This window comes from Monopterus albus, unplaced genomic scaffold (assembly GCF_001952655.1).
Source record: "Monopterus albus unplaced genomic scaffold, M_albus_1.0 scaffold51.1, whole genome shotgun sequence".
NCBI classification, from domain to species: domain Eukaryota; kingdom Metazoa; phylum Chordata; class Actinopteri; order Synbranchiformes; family Synbranchidae; genus Monopterus; species Monopterus albus.
Window position 1 is genome coordinate 6,271,824 of NW_018127931.1, and position 19,884 is coordinate 6,291,707.

Here is a 19,884-nt window from a genome sequence, read left to right on the forward strand (position 1 = left end):
ATATGGAAGGTGTGATATGGTTGGTGGAATTGATATGTGTAATGATCCTTCCAGCACAGTTTTGCATGCTTTTGAGCTGATTGAATACAACAGAGGACGGCGTTCCAATAAGCAGTCGGGTGATGTTACCAGAGTGTGTAACATTGGAACACTGAGTTCAGGAGGTTCATATTTGCATTTTGTTCACTGGGATTTGTGCACAGCAATGAACATTTTGCCAAACATTCTCTTTTGGTTTGTATATGGTTATGGTTTTATCTGATTGTTGATGCCGTTCTTTAACTAGACTCAACTCAGACTGATCATATGAGCTCTCAGTTGGGAGTATATAACAGTTTAACCCTAGTTCAAAATGCCAGGCTCATTCAGCTTATTCACAATAAATTCTGCTATCTCTTCTTTATGCAATGCCAATTCCCTAAACATTTATCCACAAAAACACTAAAGATTAAAAAGTCCCCTGCTACTTGTCATAAATTACAAGGTAGTGATGATGATTAGAGAATAACCAAGCGACAACCTCCAAGGCTGAGAAATGAAGCCAATGCTTAAGTGCCAAAACCTGCAGTTCTTTGAATGCCCACTTGAGGATGGCTCTAAAAAGGACTCAATCCCCTTAGATTCCCATGTTAAATACCCAGATTTACAGCAGAAATAAACATGTTTACAGCCTAGTACAAAAATGGGATTGGTCTCTACAGCTAATTTCCCCGTCCATGACAATTATATTGACACTAAAAGTTATGCATAACTAAGGGTGTGGCAACGGGGGGTGGGTCCCACTACTGGTGGCTAGCCACTAGCTGTCTAGCAAGCTCCACTCACGCTCCACCTCTTTGCCCATTTTTGGATTAGCTGGAGATGGGTGGAGTGAAGCGCTACCGAGACAACAGCAGCCAGACTTGAGGTTCCAAACCGCTCTGCAGAAAACCAGTGGGTGACGTTATGGAGGGTTTATCCATCTTTTATATACAGTTGATGAGAATAACAGTCCTACAATGGTAATAATAGCAATAATAATAATAATAACAATGTATTAGGGCTTAACTGATTACCATGCTACAATTACTTCTACAGTACTGTACTATTTAAACACTATTTCTATTCTATGGTAGCTTATCTATGGTAATCCTCAAGTATTTGTACTAAAGCCATGTTATTTGCATGTTTTAATAATTACTATGTGAATGAGAACATTTTCAGGTGTCAGAGCATGTAATCAGAGTGGAGCGTGAACGAGAGCGAGCAGATTTGAACTGTCACCGCTCCACTCGGCTCATATGCTCTGTCGGGTGTTATAGTGTGATGTGATGGACCCCAGGAGGAATCTGCTGTGATACAGTAGCTAACAGGGATCCTACAGTAACAAACAGACATCATACACACACAGAAGCTTGCAAAAATGACCTGCTGTCAGGACAGTAACAGGTACTGTGTTCTCTACGGTAGCCCCGCATCAGAGAACAGTTCCTCTGTGTGAATCTGCTCTTTGTTATAAAGACTCAGTTTGTTCCTCAGTCTCTCCTTGGCTGGGTTTTCCACTACAGTGACGTCTGCTGAAACACACACAACACAGGAACAGGTTCATTTGTTTAGGCCAATACATGCACATAACATACAGTATATTCCATGTCATAAATACACACAAACAACTGCATTCACTGTTTTTTTCTTTTGAGGATATTTTATGTTCCCCTTAGCAACATGGCTAAATTGATCCCACATCAAGTTTAACCTTCAAAGTCAAAGTGATTCTAATATGTATTTTATCATAAAAATAAGCCAGGCACTGCATTAACAATCAAGTATCTGAGTTGGCTCTGGAGGGACAGGAGAGTGGGGTTATTATAGATCAGTGTCACCTCCTTGTAGTGAAATGATCAATATACCCCAAAATCATTATCAAACATGGTTGAAATATTTGTTGACAGTCTCCTAGAGTAAGTGGTTGAAGGTCCTGGCCATGTATAGAAAAATGGATGAAATGTCACCACTTTCTGCCATTATGTAAAAGCGAAGCCAAAATATCGGCACTATGGCGGTGGCCATCCTGCGTTTGTGACGCATTTTGCAGCTAGATTCTGTGCAGTAGTGAAGAGAAGTGGAGTGACATACAGCTGCCAATCAAAGTGTCAAACCATCTAAAATACACTCCTTTCTATACCATCAAATAACTTATTAAAAACTTACCAGAAAAATGACCACTTGTACACAGATCAGCGTCATAATATCTACCTGAAATGACCGAATTCACCTCTAGAAGAAATTTATTTGATTTATACTTTGAGTTTTAATTTTGGCTCATGTCCCAACTTGTAGTGGGCGAAATGTATGACCTACACTGCAATCAGCCACCAGGGGGTGACTGACTTGTGGGAGCTGTCACATCTTTATATATAGTCTATGTGGTACTGACACAGGTCAGTGTTGAGATGAAAATTGCAGCTAAGCATTTCAGGTATTTCCTCAGAAAGAGGAGGTAGAGCTGACTCACCTATCTGTGTACATTTTACCCACAGAGTCTCACAAGTTTTTCAAATTCTGTTTCTGTAATAAAGAACTAAATATCTTAATCAGACTTACTCTGAGGATAGTCCATGTTATTGTTGGTGAAGCCATTGGCCCTGCAGTCCTCACAGGCTAAACCACTTGTTTCAGCCGCACAGCTGCACTGCACAGGCCAACTGCTGTAGAGGTTTACTGCCGCCTCACCATGAGCACCCGCAATGTCACTCAGATATGTCACCTCAGACTGGCTGTATTCACTCGGCCCTTCCCTTGTTGGAAACCCTGGGGGGCTATCCTGCTCATCGTGCTCCACAGGTATGGACAACAGGGGGCTCTGCTGGGCACAACTAGCAGCTCCATCATCCAGGCTGTGGGGTTGGTCGACAGGGGGGCAAGGTGGAGGAAGCAGCTCGCTCAGTGACAGAAGTACCTGAGGACAGTTAAGATTTATAGCAGTCGCTTAAATGATTCCTCCAGCAGAATATGTCAGCAAAATGTACAGGCAACAAAGGTTAGCCAAGATGGCTTTCATGCTGTGTAGTATCAGTACTGCAGCCATTCATGCAATAACATGACGCTACCCCAAAGATTCAGTATAAAACTGCAATGATTCCAATTCTCTTCCACTCAACTGCATAAAAGTACTTCAAACAAAATATAGAAAAAGCTGATTGCAGTGGAAAGTCTGGGATGGGGACCTTAGCATTTTTAATATTTTCTTACACACAGTATACTGTTCCTAAGGGACGAGGATCAGCCTTTAAAGCTCACCTTCTCCATGCTTGGTCTGCTGCGGTGGCGGCTAGCAGTGCAGTCCAAGGCCAGACGCAGAAGTCTGAGGGCCATGGCAGTCGGCCACCGACCGGCCGTCTCATCCAAAAACTGCAGACAGGAGTCCACACCACCGCTGTCCTCCACCTCAGTGATGAGCAAATCTCTCTGACAGAGGAGACATCACACAGAAAAACACAATGAGCAAATGTGGTTAGTAAGTACGGTACATGACAAGGCACTAACACTTTAAATAACATGCAATAAATCATTAAATGAGTGGCTGTAAGCCTTTCCTATCAAGATGTGACAGAGACCATGAAACTTTATGACTGTAATGGTTGGATAGTGTGATCACAGATTACCTTGTACTGAAACTGCTAACATTTGCTGGAGTCAAATTTCACCATATATTGGAAATGATCAGCTTTATACAGGCAGGATTTGTCTTGGGGCTGAAAACAACAGACTGTAAAAGTGTCCTAATTGTTCTGGTACCTCTGTATCTAAACCTTTCTGACTGTTCTTGTGAGAGATCATAATGTATTATGTGTGTATATATACATAGAAGGGCTTCATTACGTTTTGACAAAAAAGGAACTTTTTGGACTTCAGTGTTGGCTCACCAGCAGTGTTTGTTTAGGTACATCGTCTATGACCTTCCGTCCTGTTACTGTTTCCATTACGACCTGAGAGCAAGCAAACTGTAATTAATGTCAATTAAAAAATATATATTCTAATAATATTTCTGATATTTTAGTCCTTTCATTACACTACCATTTACTTATACAAATAGACAGCTCATATTTCATAATTCCATATTTAGAATTGCAAAATTTTTATAGTGGAGGAAGTGGTGTAAAGTTACTACTGCATCCACTGCAATACTGTAGCTATGTACAGGACGCAGCACTTTAACTATTTCGAATGTTTTCTATGTTATACTTCCTGCTTCACCACATTTCAGAAGGAAAAATTGTACTTTTACTCCACTAAATTTGTTTTATATGCAACAGATGTAATCACTGTATAAAATATGATGTACTAATGTAATAATACTACAACATTAATGTACTAATATATCAGTTAAAATGAGCTCCATGAGCTAAAGTTCTGCCTTCACATGAATGCAACTATAATGATAATCCAATTTTATCATATCATTTGTTGATGCAACACCCTAATTTATACTAAGATTATAGAAAGTTCTGCTAAGCTAAAAAGATCTTGTTACAGTCACCATTCCAAAGCTGTAAACATCCAGGCTGAAGGACAGTTTGCCATCTCGGATGTACTCCTCAGGGAGGTATCCCAGGTTGCTGTGGGAACTCGTATCAAGAGTGATGGTACAGTAATGGCTGACTGAATGAGGGCGCAGACGAGCCAACCCAAAATCACACAGCTTGGGCTGGAGAGCATCGTCAAAGAGTATGTTAGCACTGTACAGAGAAGCCATACAAACACTGTTAGCCTCTGAACTTCAGAGACAGCAGAAAACACAATGCAGTACATTTTTTGTCTTATACAGCTTCGTAGCAATGTGTATCAGAATGCATCCCACAGTGTGCATGTGAGGTGTACTGTACCTGGAGATGTTGCCACAGATGACTGGGCAGGGCTGGGCCGTATGGAGGTGATGCAAGGCCTTTGCGATTCCTTTGATAATGTCGAGACGTTCTTGCCAGGACAGAGGGGGCTCTCCATCCTGTACAGTGACAACATGCCATTTTAGTTATAACACCTTCACAGACCACTGAGTAGACATGACATAAGGACCTGACATGACAAGAACAGAATAAGTTCACCAGGTGGGATTTATAGTCTGTGGTGATGAGCTGATTTAGCCCTTTTTTTCTTGCACTGTATTGTATTTGAAATGTTTGGTGGCTAGGACAGGATTTGAAATGTTTGCTAGGGTTTGCTAGTGTTTGCTGTGGCTTAGTTTTTGTTTGTTACCAGTCAGCCTGAATAGAGGTTAATGGAGTGTGTTGGGAGTGTGGGTGCAGGCGCAGAGGGAGGCAGTTCTGGGATGTTGGAACACACTGTTGGGCCTTCTTGGTGTCATGAGCCCAACTGGTATAGTTTTCTTCAATCAACAAACAAACAATCGTGGAAGAACAGTGACGGCAGTGGGACAACTGAGCGGGCCTTGCTCTCAGAGGCCAGCCACTGTACGACCAGAGCAAGTACAATGAGGATAATATGTGTCAAGTCACAAAATATTTGCTCTTTGGGTGAGGACAGAATTCAGGGATGATTTGTGTTAAGCTCAGAGTGGAGAATTTATTTTTGATAAATGCATGGTATGATAGGTTAGTGTTGGACAACAGTGTCCCGCATAATAGTGTCTGTGAAATTATTGTATATGTGTATTTTAGGTTAGGGTAGAGTTGGAGAGTGGTGTGGCTTATTATGGGGCCCTGATGATTTATGAAGGCATGGTCTGATACTGTATTTGTTGGGCCAAAATGATGAGTAAACAGCATTTAACTTGAATACTTCTACAGGAATGCTCACCGATTCTTTGGTACATTTAATTCTGTATTATCAACTCACTGTTTGCCTTGTTGATGTCTGCCCCATCTGGTGTAAGCTAATTGAATGTGTCACCTCAGAGGCAGCGACACTGCCCGATTGTGTCAGACAAGGCTGGAGACATTGCATCTTTTGTAGTAGAATAAAGTAATTCCTTATCATTGAGTGTGATCCTGTTTTTTGATTATTAAGAAGAAGATGTTGACTTTTTAACTTACAGGATCTAAAATATTTCCATGGGAACTAAAAATATGTTTAAAGCTCGACAGAAATATGGAACAGAGAGTGAATTTACGGGGCAGGGAGGTTTGTGCTCTATCAGTATTACCTGTTCCATGACAGAAAATTTCTATTTCCATACAATAAAAGCTTAAAAACAGCAAATACCTGTATTTCTGATTTTAGTTTCTAAAGTCTGAATGATATGTTTTCATAATAAAGAATTTAAGTTCCGCAAAAGTACCACAAGTTAACTTCCTGTTTTCTGATACTGAAAGCACAGTGCAAACAGAAGCATACATTATAATGAACAACTGCTGTGGTAAATTACAAATGTACCTGATGGTGAAGTCTGTGGAATAGTGATCCGTTGGGGAAGTAGGGGTAGACCAGGCAGTAGTGGTCCTCTTCAGAAAAACAGCCCAACAAGTCCACTATATGTGGATGCTGATACCTGTAACAACACCACACTAAGGACTGAACACACACTATCAGATAAACAAAAAAGGTATATTGAGAGTGAAAGGCTAATACATACAAATGATGAATTTCCATTTCTTTTCTGAACATTTCCCATAGCTTCCTCCAGGATGCCTTATTTGTCTGGAGAATGATGGACAAGGAATACATTTCAATTATTGTGGCATTCAACACATAAACTCAGACCAGAACCTCACGGTAGATGAGTAAACAGAATATAAACTGCTTTTATATGCATTCATAAAGACAATACTTCAGCACACATGATCAATTTTAAAGATATGAAAATTAAAGATGTTCTTGTTACAGTCTTTATCAATGACCAATGTTTTCTCAGTGACATTACAATAAAAAAAAATCACCTGTTTAAAAACCTTTACTGCAAACATTTTATTTCCCAGCTGTGCTCTGTAGACATTACAAAACTGGCCTTCTGAAATTCTCATTTTTTGATGAAAATCCCTGGTTCCTTCTTTGATGTCTTGGAACGTGATGATGGAAGACTGGTTTTCTTCAACAGACCTCACTGGAATACAGAAATGGATAACTCACATTACCACACACACAAAATCCCATGTGGTAAGTCAAATTTCAAGACCAATCAACCATAGTGGAAAAGGGGAATTCCACCAAAATTACATTTTACTGATGTGTAACATGATTTATTTATTCATTCCATTATAATGTTCACTTTACTTACCAGACTTTAATGGAGAACTTGCCTCTAGTTTGAAGGATTCCTTATCAGAAAAAATGAAGACAGGATAGGATGGTCATTTATTTTTCTAACTACTCACAGGTCATGCAAGCTGCCTTCTGTCTAAGACTAAATCACATTCTGTGGTGGAACAAACTATTTTACCTTCTCTTTAGCTGCTGAGACCTGCCCTGCAGACTCTGCATGGTGATTGCTGGAGGGCAAAGACGACTCTGAAATAGAAAGATTGCCTAAATATTCAATCACTTCTATTCATTCAGTAGTTAGATTAACAAGGTTTGCTTACATCATCCATGCACCACAAAGAGGAACCAAGACAGGGCTTTAAATTTCTTCTGTGTCACGTGTGAATTTCACTTACCCCCACACTTTTTCTTGCAAAACTGAATTGCTACTCATTTTGCTACTCATTTTGTGCCACACACACACAAAAAATATAATAAATGAATCACAACACAAACCTGGATGTTAGTGGGAGTTATATTTTTAGATAGATTTCTGACTGACTGATACAGAGCACCTTAATTTGACACCTTTTCCACATTAAATTTTACTTTACCTACCAAGAGTAGTTCCACAAAACTAAACATTAATAAGAAAAAATAATTTTATTTTGTATAAAAATGGGGCACAAGTGCTTTCTTTAGCTCACTTTGGCTGTGCTCTTTATGTTTTTTCCCAGGGGACACTGGTGGTTCACCCCTGTTGAAGCCAAATCCTCCACAACAAAGCAGTCAGAGAAATAAATGCAAATATCATTCTGCATGCATTTCAATATAATTTTAGTAAGACAGTGAGGGAGGGTGAAAAGGTACATCGTATACTGTGGTATGTCTTTCAATATTTCATGGCATCATAATAACTAATGTGGCTGAACAGGGATAAGACTGACAATCATCTTGGTAAATGCAAGCAAACGGGGGGCCTGGGCTGTTCTGATGGTACTGAGTATATTTAACTATACTAGTGGTTTCTAGTCGACAGGATGGTCTTCATCTGGGCCCATGTAGTGGACTATCACTCTATGGAATTACTGGACATGCATTCTAGGATAAGTTTGGTTTGGTGTATCATCCCTTAGTTATAGGCATAGGCTGAGGGATGTCACATGATGCTGAGCTCCTCTCCTCTCTCTCCGTGCATTCGTATGCCACCATTACATGTCACTAACTATGTGTCTCCTCTCTCCCGTAGTGTGTCCTCTCTCTCCCTGGACCTTTCTGCAGGTAGCCCTACTTTGGAGCTGTGTTGGTTTTGTCTTGTTGCTTTTCTTTTGTCTCTCCTCTATCCACTCACCTAGTTGGTCAAGGCAGAAGGCCGCCCACCAAGAGCCGGAGTCTGTCAGAGGTTTCTTCCGTTAAAGGAAGTTTCTCCTCCCCACTGTTGCCAAGTGTTTGCTGAAGGGGGGATTTGTTGGACTCTTCCTCTATAATAATTAGAATAATAGTAAGGTCTAGACCTTACTTTGTAAAGTGTCTTGAGATGACTTTTGTTGTGATTTGGCGCTATACAAATAAAATTAAACTGAACTGAATTGAACTTGTCATTGTTATTCATTTTTCATTTATTAATACTGACAAGCGGCATGGTGGTTAATGCTGTCACCTCACAGCAAGAAGGTTCCAAATTCAACCCAGGGCCTTTCTGTGTGGTTTCCATCTTCTCCCTGTGCCTGTGTGGGTTCTCTCCGGGTACTCCAGCTTCCTCCCACAGTCCAAAAACATGCAGCTTAGGTTAAGTGGTGACCCTAAATTGCCCCTATTAGTGAGTGTATGTAGTTGTTTGTCTACATGTCAGCGTGTTGGACTGCTGCCTGTCCAGGGTGTCCCCCGCCTCTTGCCCAATGTCAGCTGGGATTGGCTCCAGCACCCCCCGCTGATAAATGATTCAGAAGATTAGTGCCTACTCACTCTCTCCAGATGCCACTCTCTCAGCCTTGGAATGAATGGTATGGTTCATTAACAGGTAGCCTAGCTGTAATTTGTAGTGTTGTAATGGTTATTCCTTTAGCACACTGATGAAGAATACCTGCAGACATGCAGTTATCTAAACACCCTCTGCTCAGTCTGAGAATATTGTAATGTTCTATGCATTTAAATAAGTAAATGATATAGTCATCATGCTTGTTGGAGTTTACACTTGCCTTTGTGTTTATAACTGACCTTGGGGTGGACTATGGAAGAGCTGCAGGGCCCTGTGGTGGCCCATGTCCTCCAGCACCTTACACAGGTCGTGCACTCTAGAATTCTGCTGGGCCCAGGACCACAGCAGCTCCCTGGTGGGACTCCGACCTGCCGCCTCTGTGCGCTCCAACTTGCGAACCTCTAACCAGCTGGGAGCGATTCGGACAGCTTAGAGAGGCCAGGAAAGATGGTAGACATAAAAAGATGATAAATCAATAACATCTATTCTGTCCTTTAGCCACATATTACATGCTGTCATAAATTTTCAGGTCCCCACAATAATAAGTAACACAATTTTCCAATTATAACCTACTCTAAAAACAAACATTCCCTTTAGAGCAGCTCGACATACAGTACTTGCTCAGGTTGTACAAATGCCACCAAAGAAAATCATCATTTTATAACAATATGCAATATAGAAAAGCAACCAAATGTAATACTTCATGATGCATAAAGAGGAAAATGGAAGTGCATGGAGAAAAACCTTCTCAGTGTTTTCTGACCTTATTTCATACTCTATGCATTTACACTTCGTTATTTAGTAGAAAACAGATACAAAACGCATATCAAATGTTATTAACTCATCCAAGAGGTCTCTGTGTTTGTTGCCCCAGGCCTTAAGGCATTAAAGCCCTACTTCTCTGTTTATCTGCTCCTAGTTTGTAAATATACACTTCGCATGTTCAGTGTCCTCCTGGGTAGTAAATCAATAAAACCCACGTGTGTAGGTTAATCTGAACCATTCTTTTAGACAATATACCCTCTATATGAACCCCTAAGGGGGTTTTCCCCCCACTTTTACAGATAACACCAGTAATTTCATCTAACGAGGCTACTTGATCTCTGAACTAATATGTTACCATTTCTTTATTTAGCCTTAACTTATCAAATAAACATCTCCCATTCATTAAAAAATTCACACCTTTGTAACAAGCATTAGACAAAGAGAAGCTGCTTCCTGTTATTAACACGCAGCTTCTGTACAGCACACGAATCAACAGAGCTCCAACTTTCAGCAGCGTAAAGTCCGCGCACCGTTTTCTGTGGCATCGCTAACTGAGCTGCTCCTCACCTAGTCCCCGCCACCCGAGGCTGTCGTCTCCGCTGTCCATGATCTTACACAGTCTTTCCACGGTAACCGGAGGGACATCGTAAAGAAAACTGGAGGAGTCCATCTGAACAGACGCTTTAACAGGAGGACACCGGTCCACACAAGAACAACAGTAGAGATCAGTGTTGCTCAAACATGGAAACTCCCTCACGCAGCGAAACGTAACGACACGTTGAGTCAACAGACTCACAGCATCGTCATTACATCAAGCTTGAGCTCGTTTGTGGAAACGGCGCTTCTTCAATCTTGGTGTTGTAACAATCAACATGAAATTCTGCGAGGAGAATCGAAACACTAAAAACATTATGAATCATTATTGATGTCACTCGTCTTAAAGGATGAGCTCACATTTCTTCAAGTTTGCCTTTACACACACTTTGTCATTGTATATTTGGACTTAGTTAGCTTGTGTATTTAATTATGTTTACTGTAGTTACGTGAAGAGAACAAAATGTATTAAAAAGTCATGAAAATGTCTGTTTCCTTCTACAGTTACATATGGAAAGAGTTTCAACATAGTGTGACGACCCTGACTGCCCCTGACTGACCCTGACTGACCCTGACTGGCCGCTGATGTTCGTGTGTTCTGTTGTGTGCAAATGGGTTTGACATTGTTATTGAAGGCTGTTCATGTATTGGTCACCACTTACTGTGTGTGTTACCGCTGTTTTCTGCGAAATGCCGCCTGTTCTGGCCAATGTGGGATGGGGGGAGGAACAGGTGGGGAGGAGATAAGAGGGATGACAGGTGGGCGTGTTGGTTTGGTTCTGTTGGTGGGCGATGGTGAAGTTCTGGGAGATGTGTTGTTTATTCTTTTATTATTTCCTTGAGAGAGCACATGGTGCCAGTTCGGACAGCGTTTTCATTTGTCTCCATACTGCGTTCAATAAAACCACAAAAGACAAACCAGATGTTCTCCTCCTTGTTGAGCCAGATGCCGGCACACTGCTGGCTAGTTAACTGTCCAGTATAGGACAGGGTCAGGCCAGCTCCTCTCAACGAGCCAGCGGTCGTCACAATATTAAATTCAACTAAAGTTCAATCTTATGCATCATTTTAGATGGTGGGTTTACTCAGTACTCCTACCTGACAATATTTCACTGTTGATTCAATCATATTTCAGTGCACAGTATGCATTATATTCACAATTACTAAAAATGAATAGATGTGACTTGGAATATTTATGAAACTGACAAGTGTTTTAAAGCACTGTAAAACTACAGCTAAGATCATTCCACTGTACAAGCCCTTTTGTTTCCAACAAGGTTCTCCAACTCTGTGGTGAAATGTATTACTATTTAAAACACGATGAACTGAACCGTGGACACTTCAGGAGCTTTGTTTTCAGACAAACAAACACATTTTCACATTTATTTCCAAATTTGTTTAATTTGAAGAGTCATAATCACATTCATTGGGCGACCATGGTGTACAAATACATTTACAAAGTCACTCTGACCTTATTTGCTACAGTATTTCAAAGAGAGACCAACTTGCCTACTTTAGAAACAACATAAGCAAACCCTCAGGTATGGAGCCATTCTTTATAATAATAAAAGGCCAAATGAAAATATTTAATATTCCCTCAATATTTGATCATATAAAATGTGCATAAACAATAAGGTCTTGTAGCCTTTATACATTAGGCACCAAACACACAAAAGAATGCAGTTTCATTTCCAATCATCACCAAAATTGTTGTCTTAAAAGTTCCATGATGCAATATTTTCATAAGAGCAATGAATCACACTGCAATATTTTCATAAGAGCAATGAATCACACGACGACTACCCATAATGATAAGGTTAGGCCTGTCTGCGCTATGACTTGCTGTCCAGGATGTGATGGTGAGCCATGAGCCATTGTGTCAGGCAGCAGTGGCTAAGGTGACTAAAACGACATTTAATATTTTGCTAGTGGAAAATATTTTTCAGAACTCATATATTTACATAATTTTGTATTTAATGTCAACCTTTGATTTGATTTGATTTGATTTGATTTATTTATTCTTTCAAACATGTAACAACAGTCAGTATGTAATCACACATAATTCCAGACATGTCCACAAAAATATTTTCAATTTACTTATACCTTGAACAGAGTAGGAAGAAGTTAGACTTATCTAACCCTACCCCCTAACATCATCTTATCATCATTGGTTTGCAAGCAGTATTACTACATGGATACATATTCTACATCCACATTCCCGTCTGATTAATCATTAACCTTTAATTAGTGACCTTAATTTTTAACAGGATCTGTTTCTGGCTGGTTGCACACTAATAGATATACACACACACATGTGGACTGGAATGTGATCTCCTTGAGTTTTACACTACTTTTACATACATAGCGCCAGTTCTGCCTGACATACACATGTAGCTCAGTCTTACTTAACTGCTGATCTGGTGTTAAAATTGTCTCGTCATTAATTAAAAACAATATTTTCATAATGAGCCAGAAATCTAGTAAGTCTTGCTGCTGCCAGTTTTTGGTGGCCCTTCCTTTTCACATCAATCACTTAATTAAGTTCTATTGCCATCCCATCTTCTTAATGATCTTGAGACTGAGAAGACCTGTGATTATGAAACAAAGGATAAAAAGTGTGCTGTCACCAAAACAGTTACTACAAAATTTACTTACTGCAATTATTAATTACTGCAAAACGTTACTGCAAAAATATTGAAAATGTTGTTGAACTGAAAAATTGCATTGGCATTGGTACATACCTTGAGCAAGTCTGAGCACAGGATTTACACATCTGGTTCTGTAAATAGATATTAACAAATGTTGAGAACCTGCTCTTTCTTGTACCTCACATCTTCAACAGTTTACACTGTAAGTGTGTAAGTGTAGTGTAAGTACACTACTTTAAATTTCATTTGTATTTTGTGGCATTCATGTGGACGGCAAAGTAAGAATGTCATTGTACAGGTAAACACGTTTCCTAATTGTGCATATGACAAATAAACACTTTGATAAACACTTTGAACTTGTAAGTGTGTATTAAATTCAAGTGACCAAGTTCAACATTTAAATGGCCTTTTCCCACCACCACTGAACTAATTTGTGTCTGAGACAAAATGCTATACTTGTGACATCTGAAGTTATGTTTTCTTTCTTTTTTTTTTTTTTTTTTTTTTTACTGAATCGGGAGTCTTAAAACTGGGTTAGTTACAGGCTGGCAACACAGAATAGGGTTTTGTTTTCCATTATAGGAACCTACTGAAATGTGTCAAGCCAAATAACGCTCATCAAGAGTTCTGTGTTTGTTTCAGCACTCCTCAGGAGGTAATACTAAAGATCAAGGTTGATTGGTGTCTCCAAATTGGCCATAGGAGTGTGTGAGTGAGAGTGTATGTGTGGTTGTTTGTCTGCATGTCAGCCCTGTGATAGACTGGCGTCCTGTCCAGGGTGTACCCCGCCTCTCACCCGATGATGGCTGGGATTGGCTCCAGAACCCGCCCCCCACGACCCCGTTCGGGACGAAGCGGTATAGATAATGGATGGATGATAAGGATGCCACCTTGTGGATTTTCTCTGTTATTTCTGTAGCTCACTTTCTAATTTTCATTTTTGCTTTTGAAAGATGAATAATTGTCCTAAATGATATATGTGTTACAGTATATTGATATATATCTATCTATTAAGTGTAAATAGTAATGTGTAAACTAATAACTGTCTTAATGTGTTACTTGTATTAAATATACTTGCATTGTAAACCTAGTACAATCTCATTTAACAGTGGGCATGTCACTAAAAAATACAACAGCAAGCAGAAAGACAGACACATACCCCAGATGTATGTTTTGGGCTTTCCATTGTGAGTCACTTTGCAAGTGTACTCATCTCCATTTTTTGGGATGAAATCCACGAAACTGGTCAGGTGGTAGTGCCAGTTCTCCTCGAAGGCCAGGTCTGTCTGCCTGACTCCGGGAATCACCTGTCCGTTCTTGAGCAGCTCGATGCTGATTACAGGTGGATGGAAGCCAGTGGTATGACAGATCAAGACGTTGGGTTTCCCGAAATCCCCTGGTTTCCGGCTGTATACCTGAACCTTTGGGGCTACTACCAACAAACACAAAAGCTGTCACTCATACACAGAAATGATTTGATAAAAACAGGACAGAGTTGTACTAATGAACATTTCACTCACTTATACATAAATACTAGACACTCGGTATTATTTTAAATTACAATTCTCTGCAAAGGTATTATAGGCCAGTTTGATTACAATAAGCTAATAAAACTGACTAAATAACCTGGTTAGATAGGCTAGGCTTTTTGTTTTGCCAGCGGTCTCAAAACGTATTGACAGCGCCTATAAAGACATTATGTTACTCTCAACATGTGTTTACTATTCTGATACGCCGAACTTCTCGTAGTCTTAAGGGAACTGTTCCGTAGGATACTTCTTAATGTTTTACGTGGACGTTGGCGTAAACTGAAAGGTAAATCTATTTCAAGATTAGTCCCCGTACTGCCCGAGTTAACATAACACAGCGCCATTTGTAAATATATTGTTACAAGTGCAGTATATGGTACTTACATTCACGGGCCATTGAGGACCCGAGGATCAGTAGAGTCAGGAGAACTAGGCGGACAACTGCTTTCATGATTTCACCTTCCGACACCCTCTGTATACTGGAAGACTTTTTGTATATTTTGTTCGAATAAGAACGACGTTAAATATGGACACAACCTAAAACGAAAGTAAAGGAGTACTTCCTCATATGTTCGGGCGATGTTTATTACAACAATTTGGCTGTTAACTCCGCCCACCGAATAAAGTTTCAGCGTACCTCGGTAGAAATACAAAATTGCTTCCAGGTCGCCACTAATTCTACCAATAGAAAAATCAAGCGAAATTGTTGCTAGGTAGAATACGCTCTGACATGTTGCAGTTTGTTGCGCAGTTTCATTAAATTGAAGCTATGTTGGTTTGAGCAGCAACCGAGATGTAACAAACCAGTTAATAAAATTTGGGGTTTATTTGTTCTATCTATTATTCCTCACACACACACACACACACATATATATATATTTTTTTACATAGATAGAAAGATGGCAGCGCTCTCACAACAGATGCTGCTGAATCACGGACCACGTAGTGAAAATATTGTCCGACATTGTACTAGTAACTGGCTGTAACATTGTCATCTGTATTTTAAAGTTTCTACTGTTGCTTGTTTACAGCCACACCGTGATAAATCAGCTGATGCGATTAACATTTTTATGTCACAGAAAGCAATTTCCCTCACAAAAGAAAGGAATAGCTCATAACAGCTCATGTTGGCAGGCTATTGCTAGATCAACTGATATCCACGGAGCGTTTACTTTCCCTTACATGGTCTTATTAATCAAGATTTTAAAAATTAAAAAATTACAGTAAAGTAGTGGGGAGGGCGAAGAGCAACCACTGAAACTGTTTTACTATCATGACTTCACAAATTCCACCTTCAGGTAAGTTGCTGATCTGATGTCAGGGTGAAAGAGGAACAGACTATATGTGTGTGTTAATAGTTTTCACATCACCTTTAATGCATTTCTGTAAAATTAATGTCAAGCCAGGAATCAGCCTAAACCACAATGGCAAAATCTAGGTGTCTGATTCAATGGCTGGAAATTGCATTCATTAACTTCTTTGTCTACCTGAAATATTTGCATTTTTTTTTATTTAATAAAACCATAAAGATAACAGTAAATTACTTACAAACTAATAAAACTATAATTTATAGAGGTTTATGTTTAAAAATGAGACACCAATCAATCAGTACATTTTTACGGTATTTATTTCAGATTTAAAACAAACACCTTAAATAACCAATCATAATCGTAGAACAGTCCAGAAAAAAAACTTTATGTTAATGTTAATCTTACAAATTACCAATTTGTGTAATTTAGGTATACAGAAAAAGGTAACTAAAGTCATAAAAGCTATACAAACATTTGTGTATAGAAAGAAATATGACAGATTAAACAAAACAAAAACAAAGCAGCATACAGCTAAATTATAAATGACTTAACCTGCAGCCCATGCGTTATATTATATTACAGTTTTTTTTTTTTTTTGGTTGCTGTAGTACATTTTTCAGATCCGAAATTAAATTATCCAATCTATTTGTTCAACCTCTACACAATCCTTACATCTGCCAAATGTTGTGAGAACAACCATTCTTTTTTCTGTGTTTTTTCCTTTGTGCTGTGCAGTCCTGTAAATCACTTTTTTTATATTGCAATGAACAGTAAAAGTGTGCATCCCTGTGCATTTTCAATCACTGTCATCAAAACCTGAGCCATAGTTGACATTAGAGAATACTTAGTGACACCCTTCTGCAGGTAATCCATTGTGTGGTGCTGATTGTGGTGTTTGTACAAACTGTTTCAAGAGATGCTCTTATGTTTTTGCAAATATCAAGGAAATTTTGAGAAATGTACCAAAGCAACTAAGAAAAACTGCAAAAGAGTAAGTGAACATTTACAATCCCCTAAAATTGATATGGATGTTTTTTTTTTTTGAAAAAACGTGAGAAACTTGGTAGGAAAGGTAATGATGATTGAAGACGTGAAGAATGAAGACGGCTGCAGCCAAACATTTGGCACCACTGGAAAGAGAAAATGATAAAAAATGACATCGTGTCACTGTAAAGCAGAAAATACATCAGCATCTGTTGTGGCAGTCAAACGTGACATTCTCGGTTTGGAATGGTGGAGTAGCATCACTGAAGAAGTCAAATAAGGATGTGAACTCACCCTCTGCTCACAGTTACATGTTTGGCTCTGTAAAAAAAAAGCATAGAGAAGTTTTTATCCATCTCATAAAAGCTGATGAGGCAGTATTCAATTTATTTTTTCTGCCTACTCCTTGCTTTTCACTGATTGTAACTCACCCCAGGCAAAGTTACTAATTTTGTCCCCGTGAGTCACCCTGCAGACAGTCTTGTCATCTTTCTGGGGAGTAAAGGTTGCGCTCTTGGTCAAAAAGAAGTTCCAGCCCTGTGTGAAGGCCAGGTCGGTCTGCTTGGCATTTGGGATCTCTTCGCCATTATTGAAAATCTCGATTTTGATGTCAGGAGGGTAGGCATTGCTCACATGGCAGATTACGGTGTTTGAAACCCCATACTCTCCTGGATCACGGCTGTACACCTGAATCTTAGGTGGAACTAAAGGAAATATGGAGAGGGAAATGATGTCATTCTACCTTAACCACACAGTGTGCTGTTCCACCTGATGCATCTTACTGGAGAAAATATGAAAAACACACACGGGACTCAAACTAAGTGTGGAGTAGGAAACATCCATTTTAACAAGTGACTGACTGGGCCACATTAAAACTGAAACTATCTGCATCTGTAACCTGTATGGACACAAAAAGAAAGTGGCACATTAATTGCCATAGGTGCAGATTTGAGTTAATGATGCCTCCACAGTAGTCATGGGGCTCCCTGTGTGGGAGTGCGTTAGCTGTTCTGGAGACTGGCTGAGGAAATAAGCGAACTCACAAAACATGTTTCACATAGAATTTAGAAATTCACTGTGTGGAGTTTGGCCTGCTCCATCCAGGATTCCTTAAACACACTCACACTGAGGCCGGTGTGCATTCACAGCAGAGATAGCATTTACAGGAAATCGAAACTAAATCCCGACTGTTGAGGGGATTCCCATTGAATTCAAAGCAGGGCAAATGTGTTTTTATAATGTTTCTCTTTTACATTTTGACGTTTAAATCAGCTCTTATATTAGCATCTGAGCCTTTCTACCATATCATTAAGAGCTACATTACAGATATTGCCTAGGCTACACCTTCTTGCTTGCCTTGTATTTAGTATGTCAGTTATCAAGCAGCCTAAATAATATATGATGTAGTTGACTTGTAGCCATCAAGGACAAAATCATTTTACTTGAGATACTGAAGAGTTTCTTCAGTAAAATTGCAACAAAAAAAAGAGTACTTACTGCGTTTGGAGTCCACTACACAGTAGACAGCCAGCAGAACTCCTAGAGCAAAGACAAACCTCATGTTTATCTTGTTGATTAACTCTTCTTTTGTATTTTTACAGAGGCTCAGTGCAGGAGGGTGTATTCTCGTCCTTCGCAGCGTTACTCTAAACTGAAAGTATACAGAGGGGCGCAATAACAGTGCTCTAACACCACCCACTACATAAAAACCAACCAATCATTAAGTTCCATAATACTGTTACTAGGTAGAATATGACCAAACAGGTTTGGTTTATTATGGAAAGGGAGGTTTTTTGGAAACTACCTGAAGCCCCACATCTACCAAAGGCGTTTTTCATTGAGTTTTCTTTGCATATCAAGCTAAAAGCGAGCCAATATTCAAATAACTGGAAGGATATAGGTAAAGCTGTCACCTCACCTTCTCTGCGTGACCCCAGTGTTCCTCATCTGGTCAAATGTCTCCACACAGTGTTTATATATTTCCTATTTTTGTATGTTTATTGTTGTCTGTTTTGTATGTCCATATGACTGTTTTCACTGCCCCTTTTGATTATATGTGCTCTAAAATTCAAAAATGAAATAATAGCCAATGAACTATATGTAGGCTTACATTGTCACAAAACTGTCTTTTTATAATATTATTCTAACCGGAGTCAAATGATTTTTGCTCGTTTTGCATCTCTTTGTAGTCATTTTATATCTATTTGTACTTGTTTTGTGTCTGTTCTTTGGGGCAACTGTGGTTCAGTGGGTAGAGCAGTCGTCTCCCGGTTGGAGGTTCGAATCTCGGTGCCTACAGTCCACATGTCGAAGTGTCCTTGGGCAAGACACTGAATCCCCAAGTTGTCCCTGATGGTTGGAGCCATCGGTGTTGGCACCACAGATGGTTGCTTTGGTTCTGTACTGGAAATAAATTCCTTCTGTAACATACTTGGCCAAATAAAGGTGATTATTATTATCCTTAAATTGTTTTGTATCTCTTTGTAGTTGTTTTTTGTCTTTTTTGTAGTTTGGCATATTTGTGTAGCCAGTTTGCTGTCTTTGGGTCTTTTCTGGCTCTTTTTAGTCATTTAAGAATATGTCCCTTTGTAATTGTTTTGCATCTGTTTTTTCTCATTCTGTGGCTTTTTGAAATCATTTTGTAATCATTTGATTGTCTTTATAATGGAAATGTTGACAGTCCCTTCATGGCTCTCTGGTCTAGGGGCTCCCTGACTCCTTTAGCCCCTGGGCCTGTGTTATGTAGGTCCATTCTGTGGTCCATCCATATGTTCATTTACACTTTTGTTGGATTCCACTACCAGTACGCACACACACACAGAGAGAGAGACAGAAAGAACAAATAGAGAAAGAAAAAGGGTGGATAGGAATTAAAGCAAACCAAAACCAAAACCTGCGAA

General features: G+C 39.5%; 3 protein-coding genes across 4 annotated transcripts; all 3 read right to left on the reverse strand.

Annotated features, from left to right (window-relative positions):
• Positions 1 to 770: 770 nt before the first annotated feature.
• irak3 (interleukin-1 receptor-associated kinase 3) lies at positions 771 to 10,719 on the reverse strand. Of its 2 annotated transcripts, none has more exons than XM_020601231.1 (13): positions 10,487 to 10,719; positions 9,394 to 9,582; positions 7,376 to 7,443; positions 7,214 to 7,253; positions 6,876 to 7,039; positions 6,572 to 6,636; positions 6,373 to 6,487; positions 4,866 to 4,984; positions 4,520 to 4,718; positions 3,906 to 3,968; positions 3,280 to 3,447; positions 2,584 to 2,938; positions 771 to 1,553 (listed from the first exon to the last, which is right to left on the reverse strand). In XM_020601231.1, exons 1-13 carry the CDS (start codon positions 10,587 to 10,589, stop codon positions 1,441 to 1,443), a joined length of 1,761 nt encoding a protein of 586 aa, XP_020456887.1. In that variant the 5' UTR covers positions 10,590 to 10,719; the 3' UTR covers positions 771 to 1,440. The 2 variants fall into 2 exon arrangements, with proteins under 2 accessions (XP_020456887.1, XP_020456886.1); XM_020601230.1 differs by having other exon boundaries at positions 771 to 1,556.
• Positions 10,720 to 13,036: 2,317 nt separating this feature from the next.
• Positions 13,037 to 15,311, reverse strand: LOC109960993 (beta-2-microglobulin-like). Its single transcript, XM_020601518.1, has 4 exons — positions 15,075 to 15,311; positions 14,321 to 14,593; positions 13,255 to 13,292; positions 13,037 to 13,101 (listed from the first exon to the last, which is right to left on the reverse strand). Exons 1-3 carry the CDS (start codon positions 15,139 to 15,141, stop codon positions 13,279 to 13,281), a joined length of 354 nt encoding a protein of 117 aa, XP_020457174.1. The 5' UTR covers positions 15,142 to 15,311; the 3' UTR covers positions 13,037 to 13,101; positions 13,255 to 13,278.
• A 1,265-nt stretch (positions 15,312 to 16,576) lies between these two features.
• LOC109960977 (beta-2-microglobulin-like) lies at positions 16,577 to 18,640 on the reverse strand. The gene is made up of 4 exons (XM_020601492.1): positions 18,482 to 18,640; positions 17,416 to 17,688; positions 17,279 to 17,305; positions 16,577 to 17,130 (listed from the first exon to the last, which is right to left on the reverse strand). The coding sequence occupies exons 1-3, from the start codon at positions 18,543 to 18,545 to the stop codon at positions 17,292 to 17,294; spliced, it is 351 nt and encodes a 116-aa protein (XP_020457148.1). The 5' UTR covers positions 18,546 to 18,640; the 3' UTR covers positions 16,577 to 17,130; positions 17,279 to 17,291.
• Positions 18,641 to 19,884: the final 1,244 nt, after the last annotated feature.

Excerpts from the sequence above, each read along its gene's own strand:
- irak3 (XM_020601230.1), bottom strand. The coding sequence starts at position 10,589 with ATGGACTCCTCCAGTTTTCTTTACGATGTCCCTCCGGTTACCGTGGAA. Across the intron at positions 4,985-6,372 it reads TCCACAGACTTCACCATCAG|GATGGAGAGCCCCCTCTGTC; the intron begins GTACATTTGTAA and ends GTCACTGTACAG. Across the intron at positions 4,719-4,865 it reads ATCTGTGGCAACATCTCCAG|TGCTAACATACTCTTTGACG; the intron begins GTACAGTACACC and ends TTCTCTGTACAG.
- LOC109960993 (XM_020601518.1), bottom strand. The coding sequence starts at position 15,141 with ATGAAAGCAGTTGTCCGCCTAGTTCTCCTGACTCTACTGATCCTCGGG. Across the intron at positions 14,594-15,074 it reads GTCCTCAATGGCCCGTGAAT|TAGCCCCAAAGGTTCAGGTA; the intron begins GTAAGTACCATA and ends GTTTGTTGGTAG.
- LOC109960977 (XM_020601492.1), bottom strand. The coding sequence starts at position 18,545 with ATGAGGTTTGTCTTTGCTCTAGGAGTTCTGCTGGCTGTCTACTGTGTA. Across the intron at positions 17,689-18,481 it reads TGTAGTGGACTCCAAACGCA|TTCCACCTAAGATTCAGGTG; the intron begins GTAAGTACTCTT and ends TATTTCCTTTAG.